Consider the following 22,272-nt stretch of genomic DNA (forward strand, 5'->3'; position numbering starts at 1 on the left):
TGGCTTTGATTTGTGCTTGCTCAATTCAGTAAGACAAAAGGTGTCGACATCAATTAAGAGACTGAGATTGTTATCCCAAGACTATTACTAACCAGGCTATGAAGCCAACTGAGCTATCCACCAACTGGTAAAGAAAATATGGTATATAAGCACAATTCTAACAAAGAATGAAACACTACTACAACACAAAGGGCACAGGAAGGTGTACGTAAAGTAAAATAAAGTAAACACAGAGTACTGTATGTTGCTCCTTAGATTCCTTAGATGTGGAAGCTAAAAAGGTGAATAGTGGAATGGTGGTCATCAGCAAGTAGACGGGTAGGAGGAAGGAAGGCTGGAAGGAGGTGCAAAGGATGTAAAACTTCAGTTAATATACAAGGAATATCTTGACGCCTTTGCAATATAGTGGATATCTATAGTTCATAGCAACTCATGATATATTTTATAAATAAATAAAGACCAGTCTGAAGGCTCTGAGCAAATAAAAATGACAAATATTTAAGGAAAAGAAAAATGCTAACTAGCCTGATTTTTATTGCTACATATCCATATATTATCCATGCAGGATCCCATAAATGTGTGGCTGTTAAGTCAATCTTCAAAAACAACTACTAAGACTCTGAAAGTACGCATCAATTCCTTACTTGACTTAATTAAGAGAGTTTTCAAACATTTACCACAAAGGACATATGAGAAACGCAATATTTTCAAACCTTGCAGAGTGATACATACCTCACATTTGCTACTGGGTCATGGGTTAGTTCAATAACAGGTAGAAAGAAATATTTGCAGAAAAATGATTTGGAAAAGATCTCTATGATAAATTCACAGGTATCCAAAAACCGAAGTCTATTCCAATAACTCTTTCCTTGGCCCAACTCTACAAACAACAAAAACACCATAACCTAATTTTCCCTACATAAAATTAAATATTATAAAGCTAAATATAAAAAATGTTTGCAAAGTTTCATTATACCTGTAACTTATTTAACAAATATAATAGATGAGAGAAAATAGTCTTTGTATACTCTAGGTTTGTAGACTAGAATATTTACACACCAAAAACTAGGAAAGGATTTTATTAACACTGAATAAACCCCAGTAAGCACTGATGGACTGCGATGACTGAATGTCTAGTGTTACTATGTTTGAACATTGCCTATATGCTGAGTACCCTGTCTTATTGACAGTGTCTTATTGAAACCTGGAAAGCAATCTGAGTGAATGTACACACTTAAAACAATTCAAATGCGATCTGCAAACCCTCCAAGTCTCTCCAAACTAAACTAATTGTTCTCTCTTTGTTTCCTTAAAAGTGTCTGACATGGATAAAATCATACGTAAACACAATTACTGACAATGGTTTAGGTCAGTTTTTAAAGCATAATCTCCTCATTTTCACATAACTGTGTAAAGGCAAAGTTCTTAATACTTAAAACCAAACATAATCTTTAAAATGAGACTTATCCTAAATTTAAGTCCCTACCAATGTAAAATGAAAACAGAATTAAAACAGGCCATAAAATGAAAAATCAAAATACTGAGCAAAACAAACAAACGAAAGAAATACTGAACACAGTTTTCCTTAAGTAGAATTTTATGGAAGTATTTTCCCCCTGAAAAGTGGTGATTCATGATTAATATGGTGAATTCTAATAGTCAGGAAGTCCTCTTCCTTGTCTGTACTGGATAATAGTTTTATTAAAAAATATTTAAGCATAATTATAGTCAAGGCAAGTGTTCAATGATTAAATAGCTCACTAAACAAATGTATATATTTGCTACCAGAATTAACAACTTAAAGATTTTTGCCATGATGTTTATCCCTTAATAAATCACAATAAATTTGCATGTGTTAACCTAATTTCTAAATAGTCAAATCATCACAGCTCACTATTAACATTAATATGTACTGTCAACACCATTCAAGAAAGAATCATAAGCCCATATTTGGTTCATTCAATTAATATTTAAAACAGCATTATAAAGTAAATTACTAGATGTAAAAAAAATATTCTATTTGTGCTTTAGTTGCAAATGCTATTTCATTAAGGTAGAAATTAGCCTTTCAACATACATTTATGTATTTAAATTTCTTAAGTGTTGGAATTCACAAAAGAGGGCTCTGATTAAATACTACTTTCATCTATGAAAATTTTGGTCATGACAAAGATTTCCAAGATAAATTAACCTATAAAATTCCATTAAAAGCACAATCAGATATTCACCTGCTTTATCTTTGAAAAATGGTATGTAATACATTGTAGATATAATTAAGGTCAACTACTTCAGTAACTTTTTTCCAAAATGATTACTTACGTTCAATTAATTTTTGAATGACTTCATGCCTCTGCTCTTGTTTACGATTATAGCGTAGAAAAACACATAGAGTTCGTGCAGCTGCTCTTTGGACAGGTAAGACATTCTTAAAGAAATAAAATAGGAAAGACAATTACTCTACCCTAAGATACGTCCTCAACTAGTCCCCACCAAATCAACTAGTTATTGGCTAAATGAAAAGTGTTCACTATCTTTCAAACTCTGGGCTCACACCCTTCTGGGAGATCTCTGTTACCTAATGCTTAATGTCACTCAGGGAAATAAAATGTCCTATCACAAGCTAATTCAGTTGCAAAGTCACATCCAAATTACCCATGTTTAACTATCATTTCCCTGCCAGCTCATCTTAAATGACATGTTCCTCAGCCACCAATCCTTTCGGTCAACAGATTATTATTTTTACACATTCAACAAACATTTCCAGGAGTATGCCATGTGCCAATAACATAACCAAAACCATGCCACTTCTAAAGCAGAAATTTAGAGAGCCCATGTTCAAGTACATTGCTGAAGAATTTGGGTGATGGTATCTTATCTACGGGTGGAGACTAAATATCTAAGCCCAGGAGGTGCAATGCTATTCACTGTTCAGGGCTAAGGAAGCTCAATTTCCTATGCCTACACAAAAGCTGTAACATGTGTCAGTGTGGAGGTAAAGGTTCCAAAACACTCCACAAGGGTGTTAATATTAGAGAGTGCCACCAGACAGAGCAAAAGGACCCAGCCAGCTGACAGGTAGCATCACCAGTTGGTGTGGGACAATTCTGTAGTCTGTCAATTATGTTTTAAATACACTGATTGGCCCGTAGCCAGGCAGGAAGTATAGGTGGGACAACCAGACAGGAAGTTGAAGCAGGGCAATGAGAACAGGAGTATTCTGGGAAGAAGGAAGTTCTTCCCGCAGTCCTGTCCAGACACCAAAGAAGCAGGATGTGACCTGCCCTGATGAAAAAGGTACTGAGCCATGTGGATAAGAATAATGGGTTAATATAAGTTATAAGAGTTAAAAAGAAGCCTAAGCTAATGGGCCAATCAGTTCATCATTAATGTAGACTCTCTGTGTGATCTTCTTTGGAACCTAAAGACTGTGGGAACTGGGCAGGACAGAAACCCCATCTAGCAGGACTCCATGTTACAACCAGTATTCCAAACTCTCTGTCCTTAAGATTTTCATTACACCACTGTACAGAACCTTGATTCTAAATGAATTCAACCAGTAAACTTTACTGGAAATTGGAGGGAAAAATCCAATACCTTTAAGAAAAATCTGTAACCCAAGCATACTGTTTCCATTGTAAATTCATGTTCACCATCCTGACATACTTATCAATATTATAATATTTCTTCACCTAACACCCAGACTACTATATAGTGGTAATCTCTGACAGGTAACCACAGCTGTGTAGTGTAGAGTCAGTGCTGATTGGGCCCTTTTCCATCTACACAAGTGTCCATTATACTGGGCACTATGCTATGTGATATTGTTAACTGTTGGATACAAAAGGACAGTATTTGCTTTGGTTTAGAACTGAAAATTTAAGAACTGCACATAAGCAGAAATATAGGGCTTAAATGGATTTCAGACAGTGAACTAAATAAAAGCCTGTTCCTCTCTTCTTGCATTTGGTTTAGTATGACAAACTTTCAAATCCATATATTCAAGACATATGAAAATATGCTCAGTTTATTCTTCATGTAATATGTCTTATAATGCAAGGTAAATATTCATTTTAGGACAGAAATCAATGATAAGGGCCTTAGAACAGCTTCCATAAATTGTCATGGTATCTGTATGCCCTTACACATACTCACATGCACACAGAGTAAATAAATAAATAAATAAGTTACAGAAGTTATTCTTAACAAATCATTTTTTAAGATTATTATATCTATAGCACAACCTTCAATTCCTCAGATTTCCATTGCTATGTATGATGAACTTGTTAGGTAGTAGGTAATATACTGTGCTTCTTATTTTTTTAAGTTGATAAATATCAGTAATATTTTTCTCCTTTCTAAATCTTTGAAACTAAAACTGATTTAGAATTTTGCAGATGATTCTTGGATTCCTCATTTCCCTTTTATGAAATAAAAAGTTAAGATACTTCAGTTCAGATTGTAAAGTAGAAACATAAATAAGCTTTTGTTTGTTTGTTTTTTGCCGTTACAGGAGATTGAGCCTATGACCTTATGCACGATTCAAATGCCCTGTTGTTAAGCTACATCCTGAGAAGTTGCAGATTTTTCAAAAATAAATAAAAACAACTTTCAAAACTGTTTTTAGGATGCCATCGTGCAGGCACAGTGGATTACAGGCTAAACAGTCCTTCCTGGAAGTGTCGTAAAAGGTGGACAACGAGGTTCTCACATAGCTGTTTTCAAGTTGTTACTACCTTCACTTGAATGGGCTATCTACACTAAGGCATCCATACTTTCAGTGCAACTGTACTTAGGCCCTATAAAAGACACACTAACAGGGACTGCTGGGGAGTTTTGAGAATAAAAGCCTGGCAGATGTGAGATGCTGACATTGTGGGTACATTCAGAAGAAAGAGCAAAGCAGAGGTTCTTCTGCAGTTGACATTACTGAGTCCTGTCAACCTTTCTCTCCAGAAGTACTGTTAACAAGTTTAAGGTAAACCCTGAGTTCAGTCCCCATCACCACACAAACTAAGTATGGTGCCACACACTTATGACCAGCATTTGGGAGACAGAGGCAGGAGGATAAATGTCATCTTCAGTTATGTAATAAATTTGAGGACAGATTGGGCTACCATGCACTGCTTCTGAAAACAACACAAAAGAGTGAGGTGAGTCTAACCACACTCCTCTGGTAGTGGACAAAGAGTATGTGTAAATGGAGTTCATACCTCCCCGCAGCTAATGGTAAAAGAGCAAAGAGTATATCAGAGAAGCAGAGGAGACTTGACTCCCCTCCTCAGGGACCTGTGGAGATGCTGCCCTTCCAAGCTGACAGGAAATAAGGTTCACATATCTTGAACAGGTAAAGAATTTGGTAATGACAAAATTATCCCCAAGTTCAAAACCATCAGGGGAAATTCAGAGCTCACATTTGTCATCATGATGGTGAACATTCTTTGTAAGAAACGGTAATAAATCTGGTCGCTTGATATGATGTGAGGCAGACAGGCATATTTCTGCAGCAGCTTCTCATGGGTCCTCCACTTCAGAGAGGATGCAGCTCGCTGCTCAGCAGCCGTGAGTGCAGGAATCAAGTCAGGCAGAGAAGACAACTGGAAAGCAATAGAAGGGTGATGGTGACTAAATCCAAAACTGCAGCCTATAATGTAAACATACACCAAAGGACTTCAGAGTTCAGAAGTCATCTCAGAAGTCACTGGGAGGTAGTCACCAGACAGAAACAAATATTTTAAAAATTCTTGAGTAAAATTTATGACACCAGGAAATGAAATCTCTAGAGCATGGACTTGTTATTCTCCCTTGGTAGTTTACCAAGGCCACTATACTAACTAATGCAAAAACCCTTACATATTACTCTGGGCAAGTTTTGACCTTCTAAATTCCTACCCTTTGTCCCACTTATTATGCTCATAATAAACATTAATACTGAAAATATGAATATAATTCCAAGGGCAATAATAAGAATTGTGTGGTAGGTGGAACCACTACATAGTAGCTGCAGAGGGCAGTTTATGCTGGCAGCATTCATAGGCATAGACATGGCTATGCAGCAAGTGCTATTTAATTTAGTCACTAATTTATTGTAAATAACCAGTAAGCTTAATGTTTTTGAAAAGGGCCTTTCTTGGGGCTGGAGAGATGGCCCAGTGGTTGAGAGCATTGGCTACTCTCCCAGAGGACCCGGGTTCAATTCCCAGCACCCATATGGAAGCTCACACCTATCTGTAACTCCAGTTCCAGGAGATCTGATGCCAATGCACATAAAGTTAAATAAATGTTAAAAAAAGAAAAGAAAAGGGCCTTTCTTTAGAAGTTTTCAAATACTCTACCCACTTCAGTGTGTCACCCATATAGCAGAAGCACAGGAAATAGCCTGAGGGGAAAGGAGTTGGTAACTTGGAAGATTTTGTTCTTACATCATTTCACCATCTGTGGAAATACAGGTGTGCAGGTGCCTATGGCTTTTGGGCCTTCAAATTCCTTAATAACAGGATAAAAACTGAGAGCTTGAGACATTTCAAAATAATTGTGTCTCACAGTAATGCTTCCAAATATGACTCAGAGCTATGAAAGTAACCTGTGCTTCCTTTCTATAGCATAACACTCACACAAACTTGCTTATATACATTTATTTTTATTTTTTAATTATGTGCATGTGTGTGGTGATGGGGGATGGTACACTTGAATGCAGTGCCAAAGGAGGCTGTTAGAGGGCATTAGATTCCTTTGGAAACAGAACTTAGTTACCTGTGATCATCAGGTGCCCAATAAGGATGCTGGCATGAAAGCCAGGCCTTTACAAGAGCAGTGGAGCTCTTAGCTGCTAAACCATCTCTCTAGACCCCTTGTGTAAATTTTAAAGCCAGCTTTGGACGCACTACCTGCCATTCCTGGGTCCTGACAAATGCACAGAAGGCAGACATTGGCCAGCACAACAGCAAGTACTATTTTGATACTTCTCATGCATTCACCGTTTCCTCACAATCACCCTGTACAATAAGACCACAGACTTGTATCTTTTCTGAAAAATGAGATTTACCTTATTTTCTTGAATACTGCTTTCTCCACCAATAGACATAAGTTCCAAGATTTCCGGGAGGTGATTTATAAGAGCATCTAGTACCTTAAAGAGATATTGATTACGTTTATAATGGTTATTATCTGTCTTCTAAATTAGTTAACTCCATACTTCAATTTATATACAGAAATATTTTTGACCAAGCAACATTAGGTATATTTCTATGAAAAAAAATTGTGGCATCTACTTGTCTAAACTGGAGAAGACTAATCTCCTCAAAACTATCACATCAGGTGGCACCCTCAAGTATCATGTGATGAGCTAAGTCCTCTAAAGCTAATGGTCATTTTGGTGAATAAAATGTGCCAAACAGCACCAGATGGAAGAATTTCAGTATCTTCATGAGTCTATGTACAAGGTAAATACTCCTGAAACAATACTGAGCAAAAATCCAAAATGTGTTATGATTACAATTGTGAACAGAAAAAAAGCAACACCTATTAAGAGAAAAATGTAACAAAATGTCAACAGTAATTTAATTAAAGGTCCTCTCTTGTCTACTTGTTGGCACTTCCTAATCTTCCTTAATAAACAACACACACTTCCATTTTAAAAGCAGATGTCCTGGAAGTTCTAATTTCCAAGACCCTCCCAGTGATGTAGTGACACAAGCACTGATATAGTCTGGCTCACCACAAAAGAAGTAAACACCAGGGTGGGAACATATATTACCTCCAGTGATTCATCTTGTAATAATGTTATCAGTTCTTTGTGTATTAAATATACGCCAGAATTCAGAAGTTTAGATACCTAAAATACAACAATAAGATCTCTCAGATTTGAGACTATATAAAGTTAAGATACATATTTTAAGCTACATTCTTATTAAACATTCCTCCTAAAAATAAGTTACAACATAAATATAAAGTTAATTTCTAGTAAATTGAGTTTTGCATAGGTCTGTTTCCTAACATGATAGTGTGTACGGCCACAGGGCGAGATGTGCATAAATTGGGAGAGAAAGTGCAAAGGATACGATTACCAGAGCTGGAACTTCTGCACAGTTCATAATAACCCACAGATGCCATTACTCACACTTTAAATCTTAGAACAATCAAAGGCATCTCAAAGAATACCTGAGATATATAGGCATACATCTCCACTAAAGCTTCTCAAAGACAGAAACTGGATTGGTGGCCACTGGGGTGTCATAACTCTCAACTGCGAACAGTCGTCCTCAGCCTGTCAGACTGTCCTCGGTCTGAGAGGATCTAACAGAGTCACAGTCAGTCTAGATCAGTGCTCTTGGTTTCATTCCTCTGAATAAACTCAGAGTCTGCAAAGGGAGTTCATCTATTTGTACTTTACCTTTTAAAGGTGGAAAAGAATATATACTATAGTGGGCTTGAGTCAGTTTTGTTTACAGGGGTTGGGGATGGGAAGATGCCTGAATAAAGACAGTACTTTAAAATCTTTGGCTTTGGGTTGTTTTTAAGTTGCTAGAAATATTTTCAAACTGGCATTTTCTGAAAAATAAGAATAAAGTTACAATTTAGCAGTTATCAAATCTAGTATTAACACTAGATTAGAAAACTTGTAAATACACTGGGAATTTTCATTATTTAAAGGGCAAAATAAAATAAGCCCTTTATTTTAGGGAACTGAACATTTCTTTCAGCCTACGCACATTATGAAAATACAAAAAGTAGACATCCATAAAATATATAGAACAGCCATCTCCAAAGTGACTCCTATTACAGAAATACTGATGTGTGTGTTGTTTTGTCTGCTACGAAATATAACTAAAATCAAAGGTTAAACAAAGTAGATAAGAGAAACTAACATTTGCATAGATATTCTCAGACTTGACTCCCATGCAGTCTTCAGAAGACTGCATGGAAACCACCCTAAATGAACAAATAACCTGCAGGACCCACCGGAAGCACATTCTGCCTTTTCCTCCTCCAAAAGCAAGCATTTGTGGGTTAATTTACAGAGCTGATACAACTGTGTAACGTGATTATTTTAAACAATCATATCATTTAAGAGGAATATTTTCTAGACTTTGTACTATGATTTCATCCATACATTTCAGAAAAGTGGAATTTTTACATTTTTATTTCATTGCTTTCATTTTCACATGTGTTTGGGAGTATGCATGTGTGTGTGCATATTCACATGTATGTGGGCACATAAAGTTGATATTGGGTATCTTCCTTGATCACTCTCCATTTTATATACTGAAGGTCTCTCACTTAAACCTAGGACTCCAGGTTGGGCTATTTTAGCTAGTTAGCTTGCCTTGGAGATGTCCTGTCTCTGCCTCCTGAGGGCGTGGATCACAGGCAGGCTGCCATGCCCACCAAGGTTTACATGGGATCTGAACTAATCCTCACACTCAGGCAAGCACTTTACCCACTGAGCCATCTCCTTAGCCCCAGAAAAGTGATATTTTAAAGAAGAATACAACTCAACATCCCAAAGAACCTTAAATAACATTTATAATGGCTATGAATAGCCTTCATTCTCTCAGCTAATCTAGTGGTGCTTTGACATGGGATAGAGTGCAAGGAAGATGATGAAACATTCTTACTGGCAATAAGAATTTACTATACCATTTATAAGGAAAGAAAAGATGTTATATCAATATAAAGAGGCTGTCACATAACTATTTTGAATTGACAAGTTATAGTTTACATATTGTGATGGTTACTACTGACTATTAATGTGACAGAATCTAGACTTAACACCAGCAGACAAACTTCAGCATACATCTGTGAGGGAATTTTTAAATTGGAGTAGCTTAGGTGGGAAGACCCACAATGTCTTAGTTAGCTTTAGTTGTCAACTTTCTCAACACAGAATCACCTGGGAAGAGGAAGCTTAGTTGAGGAATTGCCTAGATTAGACTGGGTGATTTCTGTGGAGCACTGTCTTTATTGATGGTGGATATGGGATAGCCCAGGCTGAACTGTGTAAGAAAGCTAGGTGAAAGAGTCATAGAGCAAGCCCGTAAAACAACATTCTTCCAGAGTTCTGCTTTGAGTTTCTACTTGAGTTCTTGCCCTGACTCCCCTCAATGATGGGCTATGATATGGAAGTGTAAGTCAAATAAACCCCTCTCTCCTACAGGTTGCTTTCGGTCATGTGACTTATTAGAGAAGCAAACCAAGACACACTAATTGCGAGCAGCACCATCTGGTGGCCTGTGACCCTGGACTAAATAAAAATGAGAGAGCAAGTTGAGAAGCAGCATTCAGTGCTCTCTGTTTCCTGCCTGTGCTCCCTCCATGACGGAATGTGCCCCGACCTGTAACCTCAAGGAAACCTTCCTTCTTAAACTGCTTTTGTCATGTATTTTGTCATAGCAACTAGAAGAGGAATGAACATATGCCTAGCAACTGCTACATACATGTGTTTTTACTGCCATCTTCTAAGAAACAGGCCCCTGATTTCAACATCAGTTATGCTCACCACAAAAGTTTGTTTTACTTTTGTACATAATTTATGGAATGTGCTAAAAGCTATGCTCATTATATTTCATTTACAGTAAAAACAATAAATGTAAACAATTTGTTACTCAAATTTCCATTTATCCTAAGGCTACTTAAACATAAGGGCAGGGTACAAAAAATACAAAGCATATAAAATTATAGCTATTGTGTCTGCCCTAAACTAAGGATTCAGTTTAAATATGTTGAAAAATAGGTTAATGAGTAAATGAATATAATGTATTTATGTAAATGGATTTTGTAAACACACTAAAAAGAGAATTATGGGAATTCAAAAATAAGACTTAAAACTATAGCATGAAAGAGCTATGGGATCTCTATCTTATAACAAGTCTGTAAATACAGCATACAGAATATTAAAACAGCATCTAATATATACAGACAGAATCAACATGTGTACCATGGAATTCATTCTCAGACTTACTTCATAAAAGCAAATAGCAATAGTGTATCTGACTGGTACTTCAGGGTCATGACAAAGGCAGAAGAATGTAGAATAGAGTTCCATGTGGAAGTTTTTAGGATCAACAAAAACAATCATGGCCTAGTGGAGGTGGAAGGAAATGAATGGGAAGGAGAGAAAAACATGCATCAATACCTAATATAATCATTTCGCTAAAACTGAAATCATATCCTATTAAGCATATTTAATAAAATTTTGTTTATAAACCCAAATGCATGCACATAATATACAGAAATATAAATTCTGCCAATATTTGTTTCATATTTCCTATATATTTAGATATAATGCTAAACAGCAGGTGTCAAGTATGTAAATAGTTTAATGGATTCTGCTCTTATATTCTAATGTCATAATCTTCACAGCCTGTAAATACAAAGAAGCATTTTGTTACCGGAAAGTTGTAAGCACAGTTCTTCCGTACTGAAGTGTATTTCTTCTCCTGCTCGATAATTTGGGATGGAATCTGGTTTTCACTGTGACCATTTTCTTGTTGCAAACCCAATGTACAAAGTTTCTTATAAAATTCCAAAAATCTCAAGTGCTGATCTGGAGTGAAAATTCCTAAAACATTAAATGTGAAACCTGTGTCCAACATTTCAATTGCAAACAAAAATTTAAAATAAGAAACTCAAAGTGCAATAAAAACATGTTTAGAACAAAATATTTAAGCCAAATGTTTACAGATGGTTCACAATTATAGCAATGAACAAGGAACTACTCTGAAGAAAGCTAAAGGTCATATTTTTCACCTTGTGCTCTCTTGAATAATATTTTAATTTTAAAAACATAAACTAGAGAAAACAAGAATCAGGTCTACATTAGTTAACACTGTTTGTAAAGAACTAAGATATCATCATCAGGATTGTACTTACAATACTGCTGTTTGTTTATGGTATATGTTTTAAGTCTCTGCAGAAAAAAATGCATGTGTATCTACGAAAAGGAACCTAAGAACGTAGTCTGGAGAATGTCACAGTGATTAGAATACTATTTATCAACAGAATGACTGCACATTCATCAGCTCTCATAGAAATAAGGATTTGTGGAAAATTGTAAAACACTTTTCAATTACTAGGTGTCTACAATCCATATGAAGTATGTTACTGTGCTAGAAACCAGCTCAATTCTTACATGGTTACAGTAAACTAAGGATGTTCTCAAATACCTAAACTCTTGGGTATTGGTCTACATTCTAAGCTTAACTATTCACATGCTATATTTATTATTTGAAAAAAGGTTTATTTATTTAATTTTTCCTGGGCAATGGTGGTGCACGCCTTTAATCCCAGCACTCGGGAGGCAGAGGCGTGCAGGTCTCTGTGAGTTCAAGGCTAGCCTTATCTACATGAGCTAGTTCTAGGACAGGCTCCAAAGCTCCAGAGAAACAGTCTCGAAAAAACAAAAACAAAAAAGGTTTTTAAAATTATTTTCACTTCACACCAACAGTTAACATACCTGACCTTCTATTAGCACACTCCAACTTAAACATGCAACATGACCAGAAATTCCAAGAGCTATGCTTATTTGACTCTTTCAAATAAGGTTCCATTCGTGAAAATGCCATTTCTAAGTGTGTTCTAAAGACTTCACATACTTAGGAACAAGTGCTATGAGTAAAGAGCTAAACGAAAGGAGTAGGAGCTAAAGAGAAAAACAACTAGTTTTGCAACATACCATAGAGTCCATGGCAGAGCTTTCCTAAATGAAAAGATAAAGAAATAAGAATGGATTCATCTGCTTTAAACGATTTTTCACAGAATGATTTCACTAAAGGAAGTATAGTTTGACTTCTGTCATCTGAAAGACAAAACAGAATAACATATAGTTATAGTATATAGTTTAGAGCTAGTTGCTCACATTACCACGTGGAAACTAATACACATATCCCCTCCAGAAGAAAAATGTCCTTGTTAGACTAACAGGGATAGAAATGTCTGATAACAGTGACAGGAAGAGGACTAGAGACAAGGAGTAAGATCACCAGAAATATTAAGTTTGGGCTTCAAAGGAGTCACGCAAGAATGAAGATAGGGTCATCACAAGCAACATAATAAGGTGCCTGAGGTCTTGAATCTGAATAACTGGAAGAGTTCTAACATTTTCAATTTAAGTAGACAGACAGCAGGCCCAGGAAACTTCTAATTCTCTCATTCATTCCATGCCATGTTTTTTTTTTATCAAAGTCAGTTTGAAATGTAACATGTCTGCCTGCTTAATTTTATGTTTTTAGTTTTTAGATGGCTCTTTAGAGGTTGACCAATTCTTTAAATATATCTATCTAGGTCATATGCTTCTGATAGGTTAGAAATATTTAAGTCTTCCTTCCAGGTACTCTTGAAAACCCTCAAAATTTGATTACGCTATTAGACATGCACCAGCACTTAGAAGTGAGAAGCTCTAATGGGCAGAAATGTTACTGTTCTTATGATTGCTACTATATCATAATTCAGGGCCTTATCTTCAGTTGTTACCAGATGAAATACATACAGTATTGCCTGCTTAACAATACAAGCAAAATATTAAGGGGGAGAAGTTTCATTAGGTGAAGAATAATAAATGGTCTTATAACTTGAAGAACAAATCAGCAAAGAAACTAAACACACAAAATAATGAGACAATGTGGTCACCATTTTAAAGGCAAAGGCAGGGATCTGAAAGCAGGTTTTATAGATGATCTAGTTTGTGTAGGCTATTTATTCCAACCACCCATCTCTGTCCCCATAGCACCAAAATAGCCACACATAATATATACACAAGTGAACATAGCTAATTTCCAACAAACTTTAGCTAAAGACATAGGGTTTAAACACAGAAGTAACCTTCCAAGCTCTCATATAAGTAACTTGAAAAGATAAAAGAGAGGAAAATGTATTTGAACTAGACACTACAAGAAGCCTAAAAGTTGTATAGGACAAAAATAGAGGAGAGGAGGGAAAAGAAACTTAGAGGCAACATCAGAGAGAGGAAAGTGGACATAGCGAGAGATGTGCTGGAGTTGGAGCACCAGGAGGAAGAACAGGAGGAAATAAAGTAAGGTCTGCAAAATCAAAGCCCAGGGCAGTGAAGAAGGAAAAAAAATCAATGCCAACATTTCCTTTGAGTCTGGATTCTGGGGTTGCCCCCAGTATTAAAGGCAAAAAGATTCATCCAATTATGTGCAGTTTTGCTCCTGTGATTTATCATATTACCTCAATGATCATTCTGAAATATTTACACAAAATTATTGTCTATACCACAATAATCTCCAGGGGCCCTCCCAGTTCAGACAAAATGTTGATAGTCCCAGTCAACCCAGTCCTACAATTACACAACTGATTTTCACACCTCAGTCTTGACATTTAGCCCTCCAAGTGTTACCTTGTCGTGATGAACTACTTGTCCAGAGCTAGGCACCAGTCTAGGTCTAGGTATACACTTGGTAGAGCAGCTAGCTGATCTGTGGCTTGGTTTGCATAAGAACAAGAAACACCTTCTTACACATCCCCACTGAATTATCTATTCCAAATTTCTCCTCCCATGACCAGATTTCTGGCATTAAAATGTTATTAAGAAAGAATTCATTTAGGCATATTATGATCATGTTATAGTCATTTAGACATATTACAGGATTTGACATCAGTTAGTTAAGGAAGTTAAGGGCTACTTCTCAGGACAAATTCTTCAACTTCTACATATGTCAGTTACGTTTAGAAGACAGAAGTGAGAAGTATGAGACATACAGCAGCACTAGATACCATGAGGGTAAGAGTAGAAGCATGGATGACATCAAAAAGGAAAAAAAATCATAAAACTCTAAACTAAACAAAACAATCTGAATTAGTCTCTGTTCCTTATTAGTAATATAAAACATGGAAAATAGTCTTTCAGAAATAAAGATACCTGCACATGCAGATTTACCTGTATCAAACATGTCAAGCATGTTAACCAAGGTTTCAAAAGCAGCAAGTCGCACACTGCCACTCTCGTCCCTAGAGAGTTCTATTAATTCGGGGAGCACCACACTCTTTGTCAGTTCTGTCCTGCACAATAAGCAGTAGAAGAAAGTAAGTCAGACCAACAAACCTGCAGCAAGAGTCCAATGAACACAAGTGATTAGCACAGTTAGTCCCGGTGCCCAGGTGTGCCATCTGGTTGGGAAAGCAGCCAAGGGTGTAAGTAATACAGGGTAGATGCAGGAGGAGTTATGGAGGACTGTCAAGGAATATAATTAAAATAAAATATATCATGTGAAATTCTCAAAGAATTAAAAATATTTAAATAAATATTAATATTAATTTCATTATTAAATTAATTCTATTTTCTTCTGTAAACTACTGTAAACTATAGAAATGTTAATGACCTGGACGCATATTAAGCTTTATAAATTATGCCATTTTCTATTTTAAAGAAATTTCAAGAAATGATTCCAACTAATTAAGAAAAAATATATTATAAGTATTTGTAGAAATTCAAGCAAAATCATTTGATAGATTTTGGGGCATATGTTATTTTTCTAATCATTTGAAGTACAACTTTACAATAATTAGTTTCCACACAGAAGATTGACATGCAACACTGGATATTCAACATAAAAGAATAAGGTACAAAGATGCTTTTGGAGAATAAATAACATTTAGAACATAGTCATAAGCAGCAAAAAGCCAGCACTTCATTCCTACTGACGACAAGGGTTCAGACTCAGATAAAGGAAGTCTTGACACATAACCGGCTTTCTTAAATGCAGTAAGGAAGATAGCATAAATTAGACCCAGTATAGCATATTGACAGAATTTTAAAAAAAATAGCAGAAGCAGGTAGATCTCTGTGAGTTCAAGGCCAGCATGGCCTCTAAAATAAGTTCCATGCCAGCCAGGGCTGCACAGTAAGACCATCTTTAAAAAAATAATAATAATAGCCAGGCAGTGGCGGCACATGCTTTTAATCCCAGCACTTAGAAAGAAGTGGCAGGAGGATCTCTGTGAGTTCAAGGGCAGCCTGGTCTATAGAGTGAGTTCCAGGACAGCCAAACCTGTTTCACAGCAAAACCCGGCCTCAAAATACAAAACAAACAACCACAATGAACAAACAAATAAATTTTAAAAAACATTAAAAAACTGGGAGGGGTGGCACACTTCTTTAATTCCAACACTGGGAGGCAGAGACAGGTGAATTTCTAAGTTTGGGGCCAACCTGTTCTGCATAGTGACCTCCAGGCCAGTAAAGGCTACATAGTGAGACCCAGTCAAATTAAATAAATAACTAAATAAAACAAACAAAAAGCTTTCAACTGAAGATTGTTCCTTCAGTTTCCTCACACAAGTTTTGAATGAAGTTTCCTTCTATGCTGTCTGCAATTACTGCATTTGTTATTAGATAGGACATCATCATGAACCGCAGCTGGCCACGTGGTAGACAGTTCCTGCCCCACCACATCTAATAGCATACCTCTAAGCAATTCATAAATGCATCTTTCTCTTCTGAACTCGGAGAATGATTGTGTAAAACTATTCACTATACATTTGAATTTTCTATCCTATTTTAATTTTTAAAAGAGTTAATTTTAGCTTTATTTAAACTTTCATTCTCACAGCTTTTTCATCTCAAAAATGTCACCTCATTAAATCCTCAACCACATTGTATTAATGAGAATTTACATACTTTTAAATATTAATAAGATAATTAATTTTCTCTTTTCATTAAAGCCAAAAACAGTTTTGTTTTTTGACTATTATAAGGAGGTAATGGGAACTTTATGACATAGGACATATTGGGAGTTTTCCAGACACTGGAGACATGCACTGGAAGCAGAAAGTCCCTTCTTCCTCATTTTCGTTTCCTGGTTAAGAAGTGATGGCTGTGCTCCCCCACACTCTCCACCATGATGGGCTGCTTCCCTAGAGACCCAAAAGTAAGAGAAAAACTTCCAAAGAATGACTCTAAATAAAACTTTTCTCCCCATAAGTTGTTACAGCATCTGTGACAACAATGGAAAGCTGACTGTCACAACTAGAAATAAGGTACCATTACTTTTCAGTTATACCATTAAGTCCTATAAGTGCATTTGTTAATAGGACAAAAGAACTCAGCAAATAAATGTACATATATGATCAAGAAAATTGGTTCCTTAAAAATATTTTAACCTACAGAAGTTGAATATATTCTCTGTAATTTTACTTTCATTAATTAATTCTTAAGGGATAATCCAATTTGGATTTGAACATCCTTGGTGTGGTGGTTTGATTGTTTGAATGCTTGGGTCACCAGCTGGAACTGCTTGAGAATTGAAGATGTGGCCTTGTTAGTGAGGGTGCATCACTAGAGGTGGGCTTTGGAGCATAAAAAGGCCACACCAGACTCTGTGTCTCTCCCTCCCTCCCTCCCTCCCTCCCTCCCTCCCTCCCTCCCTCCCTCCCTCCCTCTCTCCCTCCCTGTCTCCCTCCCTCCCCCTCCCTCCCTCTCTCTGCCTGCTGATTAGAATATTAAACTCTCAACTACTGCTCCAGTGCCATGCTTGTCTACTTCCCACCATGATGACTATGAACTAACTCTCTGAAACTGTTAGCAAGCCCCCAGCCAAATGCCTTCTTTTCTTTCATAAGTTGTCTTGTCACAGTGTCATTTCATAGCAATAGAACCATAACTAAGAAACTTAGCCTTCCCATTTTTAAAACAGTAGAAAAATGTTAGGTGGTTTAAAAAAGCAAATAAGTACATATTTCTCATCTTTATTAAGTGAAGCAGTACATTGTCCAAATTCTGATTCTGGCTCATAAGCATAGGTAAAACCTAAACCTATGTTAATTATAAACCTGAGTTAATTATAGTCCACAGTAATTCAACATGGATAATGTAATTTCAAAAGACCTATCAGAAAAATAGTTTTGAGATCAAAACAAAAGAACTGATTAGCAGACATAACACAAAGTACATGACTATGCCGAGTCTGTTAGCAACATCCTAAAGCTTTACAAAACCATCATTACCATAGACTCACTGTCCTTATCAGTGAAAAACAATAACAGATGAAATCATCAATGCAGTATCTACTAAAAATAAGACTTCAGAGTTTCACCAATGACTTTAGAATCCTTAAAGCAAAAATCACTTCCTAAGATAGTTTTTAGATGTTTCCTTTAATACTACACTTGTACCCTGACCTGAGAGCTGTTTTTAAGCAGAGGGTGAACTGCCTGTCCTATGCTTCTACTTCCTCAACAGTATGTGGTTCTTCTTGTGCTCAAAGGAAAAGAAGAACCACAAATCCAGAAGCACACAAAGCTTGGAATTGTACAGGGGCATACTTCAATGACAGCAAACCCACCTAAAACACTTAAAATATGGTCATCTAAAAGAAATGCTCAACATATTCCAGATATTGTTCCTGCTAGGATATGGTCCCTTGTTGGACTTGGTTACTGAGTAACCATGGTGAGAAAGAAAGAAACCGACATTAATTGAATATATACTGCTATGCTAAACACATCCCCTCTTATCTCTTTTACTGTAGACTCATTAGGAGAGGCCTGCAATTGAAGAAAGCACATAAAAATGAATAACACACTTTCATGGAATGCATGAGCAGGATATGCTTGCCACACAATCTGGATCTAAGACTGTGTGGAATAAGAACTTGGAAGTACACTTACCCAATGCCCTGAGCTATATTTTCTAACTGCCGACACATACAAGATCGAACTTCATATTCCACATCTTGACAGAGTGATTTTACCAGGGGAAGTATTTCTCTTTTAATGCTGAGAAAGACAGATTTAAAAAACATGTAAATGAATGAACATTTTAGACTAATTTTTCAATGATTTTCAAAATTTCAAATTGCCTCATATGAGAGAGTTTTTAGATTTGTAAGTTTAATATGGAGTGTCTGTAGAAATCAGGAAGCTAGAACAGGCAAATAAGATGGGGGAGGAAGTAGCCTTGAGGGAAGACTAGTAGAGTTCATATGATATGAAAACAGAAAAGGAGGAATATTGGGAATTAAAGGTTTAAGCAGGGATTGAGGCGGGAGAATGGAGGGATAAATAAGGTGGAAGGTGGGTGTGGTGGTATGAATAAGAATGACCCCCCATAGGCCCATATATTTGAATGCTTAGTCATCAGGAAGTGGCACTACTTGAAAAGAATTAGGAGGTATGGCCTTGTTAGAGGAAGTATGTCACTGGGGGATGTGCTTCGTAGTTTCAAAATCTCAAGCCAGGCCCAGTGTGTCTCTCTCATCCTGCTGCCTACAGATTTGGGCGTAGAAGGCTCAGCTACTTCTCCAGCACCATGCCTTCCTGCTTGCTGCCATGCTTCCTGCCATAATGATAATAGATTAAACCTCTGAAATTGTCCAATTAAATGCTTTCTTGTATAAGAGTTGCCATGGTCCTGGCATCTCTTCACAGCAACAGAACACTGACTAAGACAGTTGGTTAACCAAAACTAAGGGTATATGGAAAAGCTTTAACGAAAATAACTGCTTTGTCAGATAATTTTATTTTATTTTTATTTTTGTTTTTCAAGACAGGGTGTCTCTGTAGCTTTGAAGCCTGTCCTGGAACTAGCCCTTGTAGACCAGGCTGTCCTCGAACTCACAGAGATCTGCCTGCCTCTGCCTCCTGAGTGTTGGGATTAAAGGCATGTACCACCATCGCCCAGCTTGTCACGTAATTTTTAAGGTACAATGTTTTATAAAGGAGTTTGAAAGGCAGTGCTCTGTATGGGTATACAATACTTCTTTCTACAGAAGACATGGGTTATTAAATGATGATCTTGGTGCTAGATGTGGGATAGCTCCATATTAGTGATACTGTTCTTGGCTTCCCATGTAATAATATATTAAGACCCTAATACTCAAGATACAACATATTTTAGTTGTAGGACATAGAGAAATCAAGCCATAACTGATATAAAAACTTCTACCCTGCTGGCTAGATTTCATGGTGTCAGAAGGTACAATGCAGGTGACCAATGGAGAATAGAATACCTAGTGGTTGATCTTGATACTGACCCATGAGACAAGATGTGACTACTGATACAAAAGTGGCAAGACTGTTGTAGTTGTAATGAACTACTTTCTGATTGGGTTTTAATTCTGTTCCATGGGAAGGGATCCATGCCTATACTGTAAATCTGGTCAAAAGTCACAGCTAAGGAGGGTATAGGCCTTAGGTGGAAGCATACTACAGCTGTTCTTCTAAATGAATAGTTTCAAACTGCCTCATAAGTATTTATATTTATACCCATATATTAGTGCTGCTCTCAATTAAAAATGATATTTCTTTTGGCGGTAGGAGAAGTAAGCGCAGAGATACATATCTAGTCAAAGGGCTGAGAGTAAGTAGTGATCATTGAGTGTTCAACCCCAAACTGGACAGCCCTACAAGAACCAGGGAATGCTGAAAAAGAATATAAGAAACAGAGATGAAAAGACATACATCATAATAGTGATGTAAGAAACCCTGTCTTGGCCGGGTGGTGGTGGTGCACGCCTTTAATTCCAGTACTCGGGAGGCAGAGGCAGGTGGAACTCTGTGAGTTCGAGGCCAGCCTGGTCTACAAGAGCTAGTTCCAAGAAAACATGGTATAGGACAGAGAAGACTTGATCAGAAAATCCATGAAACTGAGAAGAAATGCTTCCAACAAGTAGATTTCTGTCTGAGAAGGGTAGCTAGAGTGGTTAAGTCTGTGAATAATGTGGAATAATACAAAAGTAACCATTGTTGACACAGTCATTACATATTTAAATAAACTCATTTGATAAAAAACACAAAATTACATATACTTACTTACCTATGGGCATCAAATTTGTTGGTTAGTTTTCCTAAAATTTTACAGCTAACTAAACGCGACTGGACAGTTTGGGAAAGTTGTGCCTTGGAAACAAGTGGATTCAGAATCTGAAAGGAAACAAGTTAGAGTAAATGTAGGAAGTCATCAACTTCTTCAAAGAACATTTTCATGTTTTGAACACTTTTAAAGAACATTCATTACAACTGAGATACACAGCCATTTTTGACCTGGAGCAGTTTCTTTGTCTTCTTGGCTAAGGTAAGATGTCAAACTATGGAATTAAAACCAATTAGAAGAAAACACTGAAGTAAAGCTCATGGCAAATGCTGCAGTGATCTGAGTGCATACAAAGACAATTTAAAAAAAAACACATTTTTAACAGAGAAAAGCAAATTAATTACCAGATACTCTGAATTTTATTTCAGAAGAAGTTTTATATTTATCTTAAAGAATACAAAAAAAAATCTATTTTGAAATTCTGTTACATAATGACCAAAGTCTTGTGCTATATTATGCACATACTATGCACTCAAACATTCAATAGCATGACACACTGTAAAGAATTATGAATAGTGATCTACTATCCTAGCACCAACTCTTCAATTTTTAACCTTGCTATTTCTCATCACAAGGAATCTATCAAAGAGCACATGCTAAAAATGCTGAGCACTCTTGAGTAGCAACGGCCTCATTTACATTTACACTGTTCTTCAAAAACACAAAGAAAACATCTCCGCACTGTGCTCAGCAGTTCAATATGTCTAAATACTTGCCATCAGGTACAGATTCTTTTAACTGGCTAAAACATGTCATCTTAAAGAGTATTCTGGTGTCGTGATAGAATAACAAACTATAATGACAAAAGACATAATAAAATCAGTCGGTGGAAGATATTTCAATGAATAACATTTTACCATGGTATGTTTGCAAAGAAATATATACAGGGATAATAGTCAAGATTGCTTGAGGACAGTTTGCTGTCTATTTTTTCTAGTCTGTCATCTTAATTTATAATAAGACCTTTCAAGATGGACAGAATGAACCATACTGGAAATTAAAAGGCAATAATTCTTATACAAATATGTACAAACATAACAAAAGATGGCAGAGAGATGGTATATGTAAATAGTGCTAAAGGATATGATCAGATAATTTCTAAAGAATAAGCACAACTAAAACAATAAAAAAAGATACAGAAGCTCTCTAGCTGGGCAGTGGTGGTGTACCCTTATAATTCCAGCACTGAGGAGGCAGAGGCAGGAGGATCTCTGTGAATAGAGGCTGGTCTGGTCTACAAAGTGAGTTCCAGTTCAGCCAAAACTGTTACAGAGAAACCCTGTCTCAAAAAGGAAAAAAATACAACTAATTTGATATAATATATGAAAAAGCAGCAGACAGTATAATTTAAATTTTCCAATTAAAACGCAGGTGTGCCTTTAGCCTATCAAATTAAATTGGAACACCATTTTTGTTAATTGATTTTGAGGCACGGTCTCATGTAACCC

General features: G+C 36.5%; 1 protein-coding gene across 2 annotated transcripts in view; it reads right to left on the reverse strand.

Annotated features, from left to right (window-relative positions):
- Ppp4r4 (protein phosphatase 4 regulatory subunit 4) overlaps positions 1–22,272 on the reverse strand; it is a 97,757-nt gene that overhangs the window by 22,885 nt on the left and 52,600 nt on the right. For both annotated transcript variants that reach the window (XM_075947736.1, XM_075947734.1), the window contains 11 exons: positions 20,768–20,874; positions 18,622–18,729; positions 14,894–15,015; positions 12,671–12,793; positions 11,388–11,557; positions 10,958–11,077; positions 7,754–7,831; positions 7,043–7,126; positions 5,412–5,594; positions 2,320–2,425; positions 733–880 (listed from right to left, as the gene is read on the reverse strand). In XM_075947736.1, the coding sequence (XP_075803851.1) occupies positions 733–880; positions 2,320–2,425; positions 5,412–5,594; positions 7,043–7,126; positions 7,754–7,831; positions 10,958–11,077; positions 11,388–11,557; positions 12,671–12,793; positions 14,894–15,015; positions 18,622–18,729; positions 20,768–20,874 (1,349 nt within the window). The remainder of the gene's footprint in view (positions 1–732; positions 881–2,319; positions 2,426–5,411; positions 5,595–7,042; positions 7,127–7,753; positions 7,832–10,957; positions 11,078–11,387; positions 11,558–12,670; positions 12,794–14,893; positions 15,016–18,621; positions 18,730–20,767; positions 20,875–22,272) is intronic.

Source organism: Microtus pennsylvanicus, chromosome 14, assembly GCF_037038515.1.
Source record: "Microtus pennsylvanicus isolate mMicPen1 chromosome 14, mMicPen1.hap1, whole genome shotgun sequence".
NCBI classification, from domain to species: domain Eukaryota; kingdom Metazoa; phylum Chordata; class Mammalia; order Rodentia; family Cricetidae; genus Microtus; species Microtus pennsylvanicus.